Source organism: Anolis sagrei, chromosome 3 (assembly GCF_037176765.1).
Source record: "Anolis sagrei isolate rAnoSag1 chromosome 3, rAnoSag1.mat, whole genome shotgun sequence".
NCBI lineage: Eukaryota > Metazoa > Chordata > Lepidosauria > Squamata > Dactyloidae > Anolis > Anolis sagrei.
Genome location: NC_090023.1, coordinates 169627819 through 169646045, shown reverse-complemented (window position 1 = coordinate 169646045; position 18227 = coordinate 169627819). Strand labels below are relative to the sequence as shown.

The 18227-nt window shown below is 38.4% G+C and overlaps 2 protein-coding genes across 3 annotated transcripts in view; one reads left to right on the top strand and one right to left on the bottom strand.

The window, feature by feature from the left end:
- CTNNA3 (catenin alpha 3) overlaps positions 1–18227 on the top strand; it is a 1221152-nt gene that overhangs the window by 381102 nt on the left and 821823 nt on the right. The gene's annotated exons all lie outside the window — the stretch shown is intronic.
- LRRTM3 (leucine rich repeat transmembrane neuronal 3) overlaps positions 3435–18227 on the bottom strand; it is a 202505-nt gene continuing 187712 nt past the window's right edge. For both annotated transcript variants that reach the window (XM_060768922.2, XM_060768921.2), the window contains one exon: positions 3435–3781. In XM_060768922.2, coding sequence (XP_060624905.1) covers positions 3593–3781 — 189 coding nt within the window. In that variant the 3' untranslated portion in view covers positions 3435–3592. The remainder of the gene's footprint in view (positions 3782–18227) is intronic.

Genomic DNA, 18227 nt, shown 5'->3' with positions numbered 1-18227 from the left:
AAAATATGTTACAAAATCTAGGATGCTAAATAAATAATACAATGTACTCTCTTTTCACATTTTTGTTTTCCCATTTTTCTTTATAACAATATTCTGAAGGTAATTTTTGCTACGCTTGTAAAAGTTGGTTTATACAAATGGTGAAATTCAGGGTTTTCAATTTCAAATACTTGGGGGAACTATTGAGAAAAATAGATTTGTGATTAAATTGTTTCTCTTTATAAAAAAGAATTGTTACTAGTATATGAAACTTTATTTTGTCCTAATGGTTTGGCTAACTTAGGGATTTTTGATTCTTTATCCTCAGATCAAAAAATAGCATGAGGCAGTGTGATAAACCTGTCTATTCAGAAGTGTAAACCCCATCCGTTTAGTGGGGCTTATGCTCAGGTGATATAGGACTATGGCCAAATTGATGTCAACTATCCAAGACTTTAAATCTGTTGTTTTGTAACATAAGTTGTACTAGTACAGTACTATTGATAGCAATACATATAAGATCCCATGCATATCTAGTAGTTGAGTGCACTGTAAGAATAACTGGAATGAATTAGTTTCATTCTAATTAGTTTAGATTTTAGTTGTTTTGAATTTTATTTAGGGATCCTGTGCTTTAACCCATTTTACAATAAAATATTTGTTACTTTTACCTTTTGGTCCACATTTGTCTTGTGTAATAAGGAAAAATCATAGAATCATAGAATCAAAGAGTTGGAAGAGACCTCATGGGCCATCCAGTCCAACCCCCTGCCAAGAAGCAGGAATATTGCATTCAAATCACCCCTGACAGATGGCCATCCAGCCTCTGTTTAAAAGCTTCCAAAGAAGGAGCCTCCACCACACTCCGGGGCAGAGAGTTCCACTGCTGAACGGCTCTCACAGTCAGGAAGTTTTTCCTCATGTTCATGTTTATTTATCATGAAATAATGGAACTGAAATAGGTTTATTCCATATAAAGTTCTGAATTTGAGATTTGAGATCCAATACCTTCCCACATATCAAGTAAGATATTAATGAATGTGGGAGGATAATATCTCAGTTGCCCCCCCCCCCCTTCCCTGGGTCTTTTTGTGGTTAGTGACTATTTCAGGGAGGCAGCTTTGGGATGCATCATGTAAATATTGGTATGTTCAAATTTTAAAATGGTACTTTAAAGTGGAGTTTTTTGTCACTCAAAAGCACAGACCTTGCACTATTTTTTTTTTACATCAGATGAACTCATGCTGCTTGGCAGTAGAGTGGTTGTTATAGGGCCTCCTACCAAACTTCAATGTCAGTGGAATAATTCAACTACTGCATGCATAGGCTCATATACGAGTCATTCCAGACAATGGGATATTTACCACTTAGAGGTAAAAATCAAGTTGGCCTGTACACTGAGAATCAAGATCTCACATTATAAGTCTACAATCTTGAAGGGGTCACTGACTAGGTGAGTATGTGGAGGAACATTTAGAAATGCCATCGTAAGTTGTCGCCTGAAACCAATCATTATTCTGAACTAGAGCCATTGAATCAAATACTTAACAGATTTTTTTTTTGTCGTGTCAAGAGCTCCTGTTGTGAGAGAATTGGCCGTCTGCAAGGACGTTGCCCAGGGGACGCCAGGATGATTTGATGTTTTATCATCCTTGTGGGAGGCTTCTCTCATGTCCGCGCATGAGGAACTGGAGCTGTTAGAGGGAGCTCATCCGCCTCTCCCCGGATTCAAACCTGCGACCTGTCGGTCTTCAGTCCTGCAGGCACAGGGCTTTAACCCACTGCGCCACCGGGGGCTCCACTTAACAGATACTCAGCATTGATACAAGTCCAATTGCTCCAATGGCTCTACTTTAGCTGGTAATAGAAATTGGATTTGGGTTTATGTTTTGAAAGCTTTTCAATGTTCTGTCAAATTGGGATTTGTACCTGTGATGGTACCATTGGAGCACTACTTTGCGGCTTTGTCAAGCTAGTCAAGACAACAGAACCTTAATAGGATTAGGACCCAAATTTGGCAAAGACAAAATGTTTTTTTCTACTTCAGCCATGGAGCCTGCCAGCTTCCATTACATTCTGGAAAAGTACTTCTGGGGTGGCTTCATGGCTCAACTGGGGGGGGGGGGGAACCCTGCTGCTGTTGAAAGATTGCCATTGGTGGGCAATGGGAGGCTCTCCATCTTTCCTTTGGGAAAATGGGTCAAGCCGGCTTAAACAGGCTTCCCCCCATGTCATGAGGTCGGGGGGAAGCCCGGACAGTGCAGGGCATAGGGCAGCAGGTTTCCATCACCGTCTGGGTGGGTGGCACCAGGATCACAGCAATCTGCAACGATACTGGCAGGTTCCAGCTATGCATGTGACAAGGTCTTAAGAGTGGATAGAAAAATAAATATCTGTGTGGTTCTATATTTTAACTCTCAGTGGTGAATCCTGTTTAAGGTTCATATTAGAAAACACATTTTCACATCATTGAAATGTGAATGTCCAGTGCAGAACCCTAGAAATGTTCATATTGGTTTATGATTACTTTCAGGGCAATGCTTAAGGAGTCCTAAAAGGTCTTTGCAATGGCTGAATGTTTGGAGAATTAGAGCACAACTAATCATCATGGCTACCCAGTTGGATTGCATTATCTTTCATTACCATGAGAGTATATAAAAACTGCATCCTCGTCTCCCATTAACTGCCTGTTTTTATCAAGGGAATTAAACTATGTTGCTGTGGTTACTGCCTTTGCCTTCAATGCTCTTTTTGTCTCTGGCACTTTCCCCCTTTGATGCAGTATTACTTGAAGGAATAAAACAATGAGTCATTAATTCAGAGATAATGTTGTTAAAATATCCCTTTTTTATCATTACATTTCATTGCTTTAGAAATCAGACTGTAATTCAAGACAAAAGTTAATTTCAAGGACTGTTTAAAAAAATCTTTGATTTCTTTTGATAGGAAAGAAGACACACAACCTTGCCTATGTAAGCTTGAACAACCCAATTGCCCATTCTGTTAATGGATTATTTCTGGAATTATCTGTGCAGTCAATGTGATAGACGTTGTGCATATTTTGCACAGTGAAGAATTTCAGAGTGAATATATATATATATATATATATATATATATATATATATATATGCACAAAAGCAGTAACAAAATGGTTCCTACAAAACTGAGGAACACCCAAAATATAACACAAGAGATAACTTTTTGTTAATTTAAATTTTTTAAAACTGATTTTTTCTTAAAGTAAGATGTAATTAAATCATGGTCCTGTACATACCGGTACATCTCAGTATATTGAAACTTTACAATATGAAAAAATACATTAGATCTGTACAGTTTTTTACAGGTAGGTAGGATGAGTTTTGAAAAAAGATTCATTTTAAGGATCATATTCTGTTTTTAAATTCAAAAAATACTGCACAGCTTAGCTAATTACAAACTGTAGACTTGGAACAATCTGTATCTGAATGTGGAACTCTTTTATTTTATTTTATAATTGATCAGGTATTTTGGAATCCATCACAGAAGAAAACCTTCATTTCATCCTTCATGAGAAATAAAAAATTGGTAGCAACTCTGGGCTGTTTTTCAGACCACATAAGCCAGCTGGGTGTGATCACTGGTTCCGCGCAGCTGTTGTGATTGTGCTGAGATCCAGATCAGTTTCTAAGTGTGTCTCCATGTTTTCTTCCTGTGCATTTGATTCATAGGGCTTATGAGCAAGAAGTTCATGATGCACACCACAGTAACTTATCGTGGGTTGATCATATGCAAGAAACGTTGACACATTCATCGATAAAGGGATCTGGAGGAAGGAAATAAACATGAACATGAAGTTAGTAAGGAGGAAATATGAGGCCAGTCCAATCATAACACTGGGAGGAAAACTGGATCTTCTCAACAAGCGAATCAGATTCGGAGTGTTATGAAAGGATAACAAGTGTTAACTCTTTACTATATTATTGTATTTTCTTTTTGCTAGAGATAAGGAATAGGGTATGTAGGATTTTCTGGTTAAAGTGCCAAAATAACTTGGCAGGTTTTGGGTACTATATGCCCTTACGTACCCAAAATGGATGAGTAGTAGGGGTAGAAATCTTCACTTATTTCTGTCTTATACAAAAATTAAATGATTTTTTTTTAAAAAAATTCGCTGCTAGAGGAAAACATTAGTCCCCCCCCCATTTTTGGGAATCCCCCCCCCCCCCGCGCCCAGCATTCCAAGCCTTATACAAAAAAAATTATGTTGCTACTTCTTTAAGAAAATGCTGATTTTTATTTATTTATTTTGCTATCACACACAGGTAAGAAATCTCACGGCACTTAACAAATTGTTTGATAAAAGATGATTTGCTGAAGATGAAAAACTTGTGAAAATTTATTGCATCCCTAATGAATGATGGGTGTTATTTCTGTTTTGTTTCCTGCAATACAGTGTCTTGTGTAATCCCTTGTTGGGTGACCCATAACTAGATCTTTCATCATTTTATTTTTAAAATAGCATCCATCATGTTGGGTCAGTGGATTTATTGCATTGTGAATCCGAGTGAAAAATGAGTTAAATTCCTGGACTACTTATATGATAGCAGGCCAGGATTTTGATTCGGGGGGGGGGGGGGGGCTGAGTTTGATTGGGGGGGGGGAAGGCTGACTCTGAGTGAAAGAGGGCCTACCCTAGCAAACCTTTTGTATCGTTACCCCAATACCCCCATGCATATGAGATATATTGAGCATGGTGATCAGATCATGATATGAATGAACATAACAGTTTAAATAATGTACCAGTAAGGTCTTTTTGCAGACCACCATGAAAATTTTGAAGGGGGGGCTGAAGCCCCCAACCCCCCCCCCCCCCCCGGCTACATGCCTGCATGATAGCATACCTTCCCATCTGCTATTCTTTCTATGAAATGAAGACCTTTTCACCAAGAAAATTAGATAAGCGCAACCATGTCACTGGTAGAATATCTCATCCCACCTTTAGTTGATATTTATTTTGTTAAAGACTGAGTCTGATCATAGTTCTCTTGCTGCCATCATGCTTTCACTTTAAACATTTGTATTTATAAGACAGGCCAAATGAAAGTGATGATTGAAATCTGTAGCCTAAGCATATTCTTTCCCTTTGCTGCTACGTATAATGATCTGAATGAAAATTGCCATATGAGAATTAGCTGCTTTGTGTCCTTATGGGGAGAAAAGCAGGATATGACTAAAGATAATAATGACAATAATAACAATAAGGAAAAATAAACAACTATAAACCATACTGTCTTTTATAAACTCAATGTAATGTAGCGGTTTGGTGTTGAACTAGAACTGTGGGAAACCGGAATGTGAACCCCTTCTCAACTGGGTGACCTTCATTAAATGATACGTCTTAGCTGAAGACAAAGGCAAATAGCAAACCTACTCTGAATAAAATTTGCCAGTAAAATCCTGTGACAGGCTTACCATAAGTCAGAATTGACTTGATTGTACATACAAACAACATTGGATTTTGAGATTTATAGAAAAGGTGATAAGCTTTTGTGCTTCCATATGTTTTGGACCAGTTTCCATAACTTTTGGCCTTCTCATCTGGAGTAAAAGAGGCTTGAAATCCAAAAAATCTGAGGGGCCAACATTTTCCCATCGCTGAATTACAGCACCATGTCCAAAAATCTCAGATGAGGAATAATAATAATAATAATAATCATCATCATCATCATCTTTATTTATACCCCACCACCATCTCCCCAAAGGGGACTTGGCGTAGCTAACATGAGGCCAGGCCCAAAATTACAATACAGCAAAATAAAATACATCAAATAATAACATCAAAATAAGATACATAAAATAACCAAATATAGAATAACCAAACACAACATAACATGGCGAAGAAATAAAAGCACAATAGGCGGGCCAAATGCATGAATGAAATGATAAAACCCTGCATGAGATAAGTAAATGGAATAGTATGTGTCTGAGGGGAGAACTCGGAAGAGGCGAACAATGGGGTTGATTTTTATTAAGGATGCGAGAAAGTGAATAATGAGGACAAATCTGTAATTGGTGCAAACATCGGGGTATGTGTTCATTCATTAAAGGCATATCAGAAGAGCCAGATTTTAGGCCTTTCTTAAAGGCTGCCAGGAGAGGGGCTTGCCTAATATCACTAGGTAGCAAGTTCCAAAGCCGAGGGGCCACAATGGAGAAGGCTCTTGCCCTCGTCCCTATATGCCAAGCTTGAGATATGCCGTGACTCCTTAATATGCCATGACCCCTTCCAAATGCCGTGACCCCTTCATATAGTTCCTCAGATTGTGATGACCCTTAACTATAAAATTACTTCTACTTTATAACTGTAATTTTGCTACTGTTATGAATTGTTATGTAAATATCCGATATGTAGGATGTATATCGGTTATCGGGTGAAATTCTATTAGAATCATAGGATCATAGAATCAAAGAGTTGGAAGAGACCTCATGGGCCATCCAGTCCAACCCCCTGCCAAGAAGCAGGAATATTGCATTCAAATCACCCCTGACTGATGGCCATCCAGCCTCTGTTTAAAAGCTTCCAAAGAAGGAGCCTCCACCACACTCCGGGGCAGAGAGTTCCACTGCTGAACGGCTCTCACAGTCAGGAAGTTCTTCCTTATGTTCAGATGGAATCTCCTCTCTTGTAGTTTGAAGCCATTGTTCCGCGTCCTAGTCTGCAAGGAAGCAGGAAACAAGCTTGCTCCCGCCTCCCTGTGGCTTCCTCTCACATTTTTTATGCATGGCTATCATATCTCCTCTCAGCCTTCTCTTCTTCAGGCTAAACATGCCCAGCTCCTTAAGCCGCTCCTCATAGGTCTTGTTTTCCAGACCCTTTATCATTTTAGTCGCCCTCCTCTGGACACATTCCAGCTTGTCAATATCTATCTTGAATGGTGGTGCCCAGAATTGGACACAATATTCCAGGTGTGATCTAACCAAAGCAGAATAGAGGGGTAGCATTACTTCCTTAGATCTAGACACTATGCTCCTATTGATGCAGGCCAAAATCCCATTGACTTTTTTGCCGCCACACGTTGGCTCATGTTTAACTTGTTGTCCACGAGGACAACAAGTTAATATACTGTGACATTATACTGTGAATGTCACAAAAGAACATTATCCCAATATCATCTCTCCCCCTTCTTTGGAATTCATAGCATCTATAAGCTAAGAAAGGGAAATGGCTAGACCAAATGACTCTTAAGTAAGCCAAGTGGCACCAAACAGTAAAATCAAATTTTAGCAAAAGGGTCATGTGCCAATCTGACCTGGAAGAACATATAATCAGATCTTGAGCAATCAACAAAAACTATGCACCAAATCTTTTTCAATGTATTTTTAGCTAAGTTGCAGGTCCACCCACCTGTCCAAACAACAGTCTGTTGCCTACATTGTGGCACTCCTTTACACACTATAGGAAAGAAAAGAGAGCTAGCGAACTACGGTAAGATTCCTAAAGGGAAGATAATACCAAATGACTCAAGAATTAGCTATGTAGGCCTGGTACCATACTGCTTTATTCCTGCTTGTCAGAATACTGATTTTTGTGGTTGTCTTTGGGTGTAACTTTATCTTCAGTGTGACACTGGATATGTTGGCTCATTGGTTTGATTCAGTTCTGTAAAATGAGCCAAATGCTGGGAACCTCTTCCAAACCCTGACAGGCTTAATCTCTGACAATAGAACCTAAATACTGTTTCATGCATCAATCCAGCTCTTTTCTTGAAACCAGTGAGAGTTTTGCTCCCACATAATGAAGTATCATGGTAGTGTTTTTGGTGGGTGGGAGAGCATTCCCTATAATTTATATTTTATTATTTAAAAATATATTCGTTCCTCTGCTTGCCATTTCAGCAACACAGCTTGGTCTCTAAAAGGTCATTAGCTGCCTGCCACAAAGGCTTGCATATATCATGTGTCAAACAGAAGTATTTTGTACTGTGTGGGTGGATAGTGAGACAAGATTTTCTCAGCTAATTAGTAGCTGGAAGTCTTTGCCTTCAGCTCTCCCTTTATAATCAAAGTGGAGGATTATATGTTGTAGCAGAGAGTTGTATTCTTATTTTTTTATTAGTGCTTGGAAAGTTACTTTTAGTTAATGCTAGTTATACTTCCAAGGTTTGAAAAGTAGAATAAACTGCCACATATGCAGGTGATATATTCTAAGAACCGCACCCTTCATCCCAATGGAAACCTTGAGCTGGAATCATATACTTGAGCTGGAATCATAGCATAGAATTACACTGGAAGACACAGAGAGGCCCACAAATACTTTAAACTGGTGTGGGAAGAGGATATTTTTGAAAATATGTGCAAGTGAAACTGTGGATATAAAACCTGGGTTGTAGTGTAGTCAGCGACTATTATGGCACATTTTCAATCGTAATTTTCTATTTAAAACACCTATTTTTAAGATGAACTAAATCCTTTAAACCCTTGGCCTGGTGTACAAACACACTCTTATGCTTACCTTGTTGGCACCCTAATGCCCACAATACCCAAAAGTAGGAGGCACTTGAACCACGTTATAGTCCTTTATTGTTCTGTGAGGCCACATCTCCATAAATATAAAAACACTGTAAATTTTTACTTGTTCTGTTACAATAAAGAAGGGGCTGTCCAGACATTAATTTGCTATAAATCAGGAAAACTCTGGTTTGTAGCGAATTAATTAGACAGTAGATTTATTCCACGCCTTCTTGGAAGGTGTGAGATAAATCCACTATTTCCATTGTCTGGACTGTAGTCCAGGCACCATTCCCACAATTTTCCGGACTAAATTAATCCGGAAAACTGTGTAAATACCCACCCCCTTTCCCCAAGCCCCCTAGAAAATTAAATAAACTTACCTGGTCTCTAGTGCACTCTCAAATGTGCCAGGAGAGCACATCCCCCCTTCTCCTGGTGCATCATTTTTATGCACCAGGAGAGCAGCTCCAAGAGTGTACTGGAAGCCGGGTAAGTTTATTTTACTTTTCTAAGGGATCTGGGGGATTTTAGCCCAGAAGCAAGCTAGCAGCCAGTGGAGCTGCCACAATATGGGTATGGCTCTCTCCCTGTATGCATCCCCAATTAGTAATCTGGCTGCAAATCTCTGGACTAGCTGAAGTTTTCATATTATCTTCAAAGAGAGCCCCACATAGAGAGCATTGCAATAATCCAAACAGAATGTAACTAGGGCATGGACTGCTGTGGCTAGATCTGGCATCTCAAGGTATGGGCGCAGCTGGCTCACAAGCTTTAACTGTGCAAAGGCACTCCTGGCCAGCGCTGACACCTGGGCTTCCAGAGTCAGCAATGAATCCAAGATTACCTCCAAGCTGTGTCTTCAGGGGATTGTAACCCTATCCAGCCCAGGTTGTATCCCTATACCCTGATCTGCCTTCTGACTGACCAGGAGCATCTCTGTCTCATCAGGATTTAATTTCAATTTATTAACTCTCATTCAGTCCATTACTGATGACAGTAATGGTCAGGGTCAGGACAGCAACCTTGGCTTTTGGTGTTAAGGAGTAATAGAATTGGGTGTTGTCTGCAAATATATGACACCGAACACCAAAACTCTCACTCAGTTGTTTCATGTAGATGTTGAACAACATGGGGGACAAGATAGATCCATGAGGGACCCCACAGGCCACAATCCAGGGAATCAAATAGGAGTCCCCCAGCCCCACCACCTGCACACCACTGTAGAACAGTGCCTCCTAGCCACATTCTGGAGAGATGGCTCAGATGGTATCAGCACCACTGAGAAGTCCAAGGGAACCCACAGGGACACTCTCCCTCTGTCTAGTTCTCTTTGTAGATCATCTGCCAAGGTGACCAATGCCATCTCTGTTCTGTGGCTGGGTATGAAACCTGATTGAAATTGATTCAGATAATCGGTTTCATCCAAGAAACTTTGGAGTTGTGAGGTCACCACCTTCTTCAGAACCTTGCCTAAAAAGGGGAGATTTGAAACTGGCCAGTAGTTATGCAATTCAGTGGAATCCAGTGCTGGTTTCTTTAATAGAGGTTTTACTATGGTCTCCTTAAGACTAAATGGCATTGAGCCTTGTGCCAAGGAGGTTCACCAGCACATTCACCACTCTGCCAGTCCCCCTCTGGCCTGTTTAGTCAGTCAGGATGAGCAAGGGTCCAGAGAATAGGTGGTCACCTTCATTTTAAGATGTTGTCCATGTCATCAGGCTGTATAAATTGAAAAGAATCTATTAAAACAGGACAAGGAGGAGTCTGAGTTACATCCACAGGGACAGCATCAATACTGGCATCTAAGTCAGAATGGATCTGAGCAACTTTATCAGCGAAGAACCTAGCAAATACTTTATAATAAGCTGTCAGTTGGTCAGGAGTCCCTATCTTAGCAGGGTTTAAAAGTCATCTGATCACTTGAAACAGCTCTCTCAGTTGGTTCTTCGTAGATGCAGTGTTGGCAGCAACGAAAGTTTTTTGTGCTGCCTTCATTGCCAAGGAATATAATCTTAAAAAATATCTAGACCAAGCATGACCTTCTTATCTTTATGGAACCCTGTTAGTTTACTACTCACAAGATTACTAATGGCATCCTATTGGTAATTAACACCAGTACAGGGACTAATGATGGAATGAGAAAGACCATGGGTTTAGAGACCATTAATGATGGAAGACACTGGGGACACAAAATTTCGTCTTTCTTTCTCTCACTACTATTATCCAACCCTAGTAAAACGGCATCTGCTAGTATAGTGCTTCAGCAGGTGTCTGGCCTATATCTTATAACTACTAAGAGATATTATGAGATAGGCGTATTGAGAAGTCCATGTGGCCAAGCTGCATATTATAAATAATGCAAGCTTCAAAATCTAATACCAAATCCCATTACAGATATGCATTCTTTTATATGATAAGAGAGTGAATCCTGTGGATTTTATCATCTTTTCTCCTGTGCAGTGAAAAGGCTTATTAGGTTTGAAGCCATCATAACGTAAAGTATATGACTGGTGATCCATATCTGCTCACTCAAAAACATTCATGAATTGTTCACTTGTTCTTTTACATAGATTACGATGTGCTAGGTTTTCATTCTTATAAGAATGCAAGGAAATTTTCTTAGGAAGGAATGAGAAATAGTACTTAGGGACTGCTCGTTTTTTCCTTTTTCTCTGTCACATGAGTACTGCTGTCTGCTAGGTTTTAATGCTAATTTAATGTATAATTTACATTCACAATTTTTTGTAAAAAGCAAAACCTTGCTAGGCTATGTTCAATAAGTACACAAGAATGTCTGAACTTTTGTTCATCAGTATATCTTATTTATTCTGCAATAATGAATGTTAAAAGGCAGAATGTGATCTCTTTTTTTGGCTGTTTGCTCAATTATTCCTGACTCTTCATTACCAATAGAGGTATATATATATATATATATATATATATATATATATATATATAGTGCTCGCTTCGGCAGCACATATACTATATATATATATATATATATATATATATATATATATATATTAAAAATGCAACTTGATAAGTACAAAAAGAAAATAGTTGCACCATAAAATACAAAATATAACAGAAATGCAATCATGATTTGTTATTAACAGTCACACTTACTGCATTCATATAACACATTACATTTCAGGATTTATTTACTTACTTACTTACTTACTGTATTTATATACCCCTTTTCTCACCCCCTGGGGGAATCCAAGGCAGTTTATAACACAGTAAAGGCAAAAATTCAATGCTTTCACACTTATCATTCAATATGACTAGGCAGATTAAATAAAATTTCTTTCAGGTCGATGAAGTGATGAGAGAATACAGGAGAAGTATGAGTGAAGTGATGAGAGAATACAGGAGAATACAGTCATGAAGTATGTCATATAAAAAAGTAACAATTACCATCCAACTGATTAATTTATTCTGAAAAAATAGATTTTCTATTCAGAATGTTCATGGTATCTTGTAAAAGAGAAATATAAAAATATAGTTCCTCCCTGGAGGACTGCACTCAGTTGGGGAAGCTGGAGGACACCTGCTTGATTCCCTGCCCATTGACCTTTCGGGCTCCATTCTATCTCCCAGGCCATCTGGAGTTTTAGAGTTTGTGCCATCTGTATGGAGATGACACACAACTCTACTATTCTTTTCCACCGAAATCCAAGGAAGCCACTCGGATCCTGGACCAGTGCCTAGCAGCTGTGATGGACTGGATGAGGGCTAACAAGCTGAAGCTTATCCAGACAAGACAGAGGTCCTCCTGGTTAGTCGTGAAACCAATTGGGGTATAGGAAGATTACCTGTGCTTGACGGGGTTATACTGAGGACACAGGTCTACAGTCTGGGGGTCCTCCTGGACTCAGCTCTGATGCTTGAAGCTCAGGTGTTGGTGGTGGCCAGGAGGGTCTTCGCACAATTAAATCTTGTGTGCCAGCTGCGACTGTACCTCAAAAAACCTGACTTGGCCAAGGTGGTGTATGCCTTAGTTACATCTAGATTGGATTACTTCAATGCACTTTACATGGGCTGACTTTGAAGATGGCTCAGAAACTGCAGTTAGTGCAAAGATCGGCAGCCAGGCTACTAAGTGGAGCTAGCCATAGGGAGCAAACAATGTCCCTACTAAAACAGCTCCATTGGCTGCCAATAAATTTCCAGTCAATTCAAAGTGCAGTTTTATACCCTAAACTATTTGGGTCTTACATATCTTCAAGACGCCCCCCCCCCCCCCAATGAACTGGTATGGGTTTTAAGATCTGCCAGGGAGACCTTCCTCTCAGTCTCGCCACTGTCACAAGTGCGGTTGGTGGGGACAAGGGAGAGAGCCCTCTCAGTGGTGGCTCCCCGACATTTGAATGACCTCCCCAGAGAGATTAGGCAGGCCCCTATACTATCCTTTTGTAGGGTCCTGAAGACCTGATTATTCAAACAAACTTTTGATAATGCCTTGTCCCTATTTGTCCTATGCCCTCATTCAATGGTGACAACTCTGCACTTAGCCCATTTCCTTGCCCTGTTGTTTACAGCCTAGCCACGTCTTACAGTAGCTTACTGCCATTCAGTTGATGAGCGCTATTTTAATTGGGTTTTACGTTGTTTTATTTGCCTGTATGTTTTGTTTAATTGTATTTTATATTGTGGTTTATTTCATATTTTGTTTTTAGGCACTTGTGCCATGTGTAAGCTGCCCTGAGTTTCTTTGAGGAGATGATGGCAGAATACAAGAACAAAACGTTGTTGTTGTTGTTGTTATTTCCCCAAACAAGTCTATTGATGTTATTAAGCTCATAAATAAACAACAAATTTTAAATTGCAATTTACTATATAGTCTTTTGGGTATTACTTATTTCCATCTAGCCTCTAGCATTTTTGCTATTATTGGGATTATTTTAGGGCAAAATTCTTACAATGAATTGCATGAGGAACAGGGAAAATGGCATGACAATTAGATGCTGCACTTCTATGTATTTTTGTTTGACCTCTCAAGAGAGCCGAAGTGCCTATAAGTGTATATATGTAAAATCTTTTTAGATATGTCAGTGAATGCACAAAGGTTGTGTGCATGCTGCAATTGCATCATTACATCTTGTCCTACTTAAACAGGATACTCTGAAAGCAAGGAGTGGCCAATATCTAGCTCGCTAGATCAGGTCCTCAGACCTTTTAAGCTGAGGGCTGGTTCACGGTCCCTCAGACAGCTGGGGGGGGGGGGAAGGGGTGGACTATAGGTTTTTTTTTTTTTTTTAAAAAATTAACAAATTCCTATGCAAACTGTACATATCTTATTTGTAGTACAAAAACATTAAAAATACAATATTGAAAATGAAGATCAAAAGGGATTCCCACAAGATAGACAAATTAAAGACAACATGACAATAGTCCTAACTGTTATGGAATATCTACAAAGACATAATGAACAGCAGAGAGAGCAGAAAGGGCATTTGATCATATTTCCTGGACTTTTATAGATGAACTACTACTGATGATAGATTGTGGTGGAAACTTTAGAAATGGTATTAAGGTAATTCATTTGAAACAAACTGCAAAAATACAAATAAATGAAGACCTTACACACACACACAATAGAAATCCAAAAAGTAATAAGACAAAGTGTCCTCTTTCTCCACTACTTTTTATTTTAGCAGTGGAAGTGTTAGCAAAGCAGATAAGATCAAGAAATAATTTGAAGGCTTAACAATTTAAAAATGAACTTATAAAATAAGACTTTTTGCTCACGACATGGTGATGCTAACTCAAAACCCAGCAAATAACATTCCAAAAACCACTAAAAATAATAATGGAATTTGGAAAAATAGTGGACCTATTTGTAAACAGGGAGAAACAAAGATTCTGACATATAACATGAGCAAAAAGAATTAAGAGACACTGATGCAAGAAGTAAAAATAGAAATAACAAAGAAATCTATTTGACGAACAATACATTGGAATAATTCAAAAATAATTATGAAAAAGTTTGGAAAGACACACAAAAAGACATAGAAAGATGAAATAAACTAGACTTGTCCCTATTGGGAAGAATATCAACAATTAAAATGAATGTATTGTCTAAAATGTTGTATTTATTTCAAACAACACCAATTGTGTTGAAAGAAGCACTCTTCAAAGATTGGAATAAAGAACTGCCAAAATTTATTTGGAAAAAAAACCCCAGAATTAAAATATTTTTTTTACAAGACTCAGAAGATCAAGGTGAAGTGGCACTATGAAATATGGGGTTACATTATGATGCAGCAGCCTGGATATGGGTAAAATAATGGATTTCTCTAAACAAAATATGAAAGATTACTCACAATAGAAGGGTCAGATTTAAAATATGGATAGCACACATACTTTATGATAAAATGAAATCAGATTCCAACTTCAAAAAACATAAGATTAGAAATCCACTTCTGAGAGTTTGGAATAAATACAAAAGCATCCTCCACAAAATACCTGACTGGATGAAACCATAAGAAGCTTTCCCACGATTATAAGAAACTACTTGAAAAAGGAGCATTACAGAAACTAAAAACTTTACAAGAGTTACAAGAAGATCCAACAATGACATAGTTCCACTATAATAAACTTCATAGAGACTCTGCTTAGATGAAAAAAAGTTATACAAGAATCAGAGAATCAATATAATTTATTATTACAAATAAAAAATAAACAAATTGGTAAAATATATCAATACCTGTTGAAGGAATACATAATTGAACAAACAAAAAAGCTCATGATCAAATGGACAAAAACAATACACTTAGAAGAATGGGAGGAACTCTGAAAGAAAAGATTACAATTCACAAGAAGTTCCTCTGTTAAAGAAAATGTTTACAAAATGATTTACAGATGGTTTATAACACCAGAAAAACTCTTGAAGATAATATTGAAAAAATAATAAAAAACAAGGTAAGACTGAAACCAGAAACCTTTTATTAGGACTATTAGACAAGCAAATATTGAAACACCAGGAAAGAATCTTCCTGTACATGACCACAGCATCAAGAATGAATATGTGAAACTATAGAAGCAACAAAGAACACAAACGCCAGATTAATGGATTACAAAAAAGAAAAATTAAAAGAAGAAATTGCTGAAATGTACAAATTAACTTTACAACATGATAATACACAAAAACTGCAAGAAAAATAGAAACTTTTATGGATTTCATAAAAAAATCAGAAGATGACTACAATCGGATTTGTGAACCAAAAGTATAATGAAATAATACACGAGTATCCATTATATAACTTGTATATCGAAGAGCAAAAAAAATAATGGTTTTTTTAAAGAAAATTGTTGAATTAATACTTTGAATTAAAGTAGAAAATGTACAACTTCAAGAAGCTTAATGACATCCTGTCATAGATGCAGGTAAAAGTCAGGAGAGAGTGCTTCTTGAACATAGCCATACAGCCTGGAAAACTCACAACAACCCAGTGGTTCCTGCCATGAAAACCTTCGACAATATAGAGATTGAATTTGCTAATTGATAAAATAAGACTGTGCAGAGTTGGAAGAGAAGAAGGGACAACAAAAGAAGATAAAAGAAATTAACACAGATTTGGAAGGATAATTTGGTACTCTTGTCAGAAAAGATGTTAAAGTCTGATTTTTTTCCCTTTTACTTCACTTCCTTCCTTAATTAAATAATATGTATAATGATAATCCCCACTCTCTCTATGTTTCTGATAGTACAATAAACTTATGTATAGAACTATTTAACTAACATGGCCCTGCAGCTTAAATACTATATTCTTTTATGGTCCTTATCTTTCTCTTCTATACTGTTTATTTGAATTATTTTTGTTGTTCTTTGAAAACAAAACAAACTTATTTGTTACAAGAAATGAAGAACAGTTTTAACCAACACAAACTTACCAGTATTTCAATGGGAAGTGTGGGCCTGTTTTTGGCTGATGAAATGGTCAGGTTAATCAGGATTGTTGTTGTCTGCCTTCAAGTCATTTCAGACTTGGGGCGGCCCTAAGTCTAAGGTTTAGGGCAGGGGCTGGGTAAATAACCTTGGAGGGCCGGATCTGGCCAGTGGGCCTTAGTTTGGAGATCCCTGCTCTGGATATTTCTGACTTTATATTTTTGATAAAAGGTAACCGCCCCATGTTGCAATAAAACAGAGGTGGGCAAAATGTGGCATGTGAGCTATATACAGCCTCTCAGGGGGCATTTATTTTACATCAAAATGCCTTCTAGTGTGCACGGAGTCAAATCAGATCAAATCATTTATTTTGGTCATTGACCAGCACAGGAAATAGAATTCACGTTTTCATACAACTTGGTATGTTTGGTACATTAAAAATATAAATATAACTACTGAAGCACAATAAGGGCGAGGGAGCGGAAGGGGAAACGGGGTAAAAACATACAATACCCAGATCCATCACCAAATTGTAGATTCAGGGAAGAAGATTACTGGACACACAGTTAACTTTTGGGACTAGTCATTCCCTGACGGATTTTGTATCCTTATCAATGAAGGATTTTGTATGCTGCTGCACAGAACTTCGCAATATTGTAGGTTGTAGCTTAATTAGTATCTGCAAGTAGCAGGGAGGAATAAAATTGTCCTGAATGGCCTGGGTGCTTATATATCAGATGTAAGATAAGCCTGGCACAGATATCCCTGTAGAATGGGCACTGAAGCAGCACCTGTTCTATTGTTTCTACATGACCCGAGTCACTCTGGGAAAGGGATCTTCCGGTAGTGGCCTTCGAATACAGCTGATGGGAGAACGTGGCATTGAGCCAGGGTGAAAGCCCTTCAATGAATAGGAACCTCTAAGTTTGTTAAATATACCATAGGGGAGGCAAGATATCTGCTGTCTTCATTGATAAGGAAGGTTGGAACCGAGGCCAGATCTAGTTGGCACTGTGTGTCTGTGATATGTTGTTTAATAAGTGCTTTGGCTTGATTGTAATCCATAGCGAATAGTAGACCTGGAGAAAATCCCAATGAGGAGATTTTGGATGCTACCGCCTCCTTCCATGTGGATTGGAAGTCATCCACCATGGTTAGTGGGGCAAGACCAAGGGGTGCACGGGATAGTCTGAGCCAGAGGTTGAGTATGGCCACCCACACCCTGGCCTCCACTCTCATAAAGCCCGCCTCTAGTCGCAGGGTGGCATTAGAAACGCATTTAGGTCATTTTTGTCCCCGTGGACCAATTTACACCCAAAAGAGACCCCTTTTTGAAACAGGAGGTGACTTCAACTCACTTCCTGTTGCTTCTTTTGGAGCTAAAATGGCCCAAAGGGCTAGAAACATGGAGAAAATACATCCATATCCCCTAGAGAGCATTAGTGTTTTATTGTTGCTGTTGTTTGCAGGAGGGTATGTATATGATCCTTCAATATCTCTTGAAGAGCCAATGTGGTACTCTAGACTTCCATAGTTGCCCACCCCTGCAACAAAAAATATAATTGTAAAATTAGATCTAGCTATTGCATGCTGAAGCGAACCTAACAACTTTGCCATTGTATGAATAAACTGAATTAGTTATTTTCGTTACAGCAACTACGATTATTGTGAGCATCCTTTTAGCATCTTGTGATATTTCTCTTGATTATCTTACAGCTTGTACTAAACGCTCACCACACCACAATTTAATCTCCTATTGGCATATACACCAACAACTTGTTGTGATTTTGTTGCTATGATTTCTCTTTTCTTCCTGCCCATGGCTCAATGCTGCTTACTTTCCTAGTAGCGTTTCATCCCCTGGCAT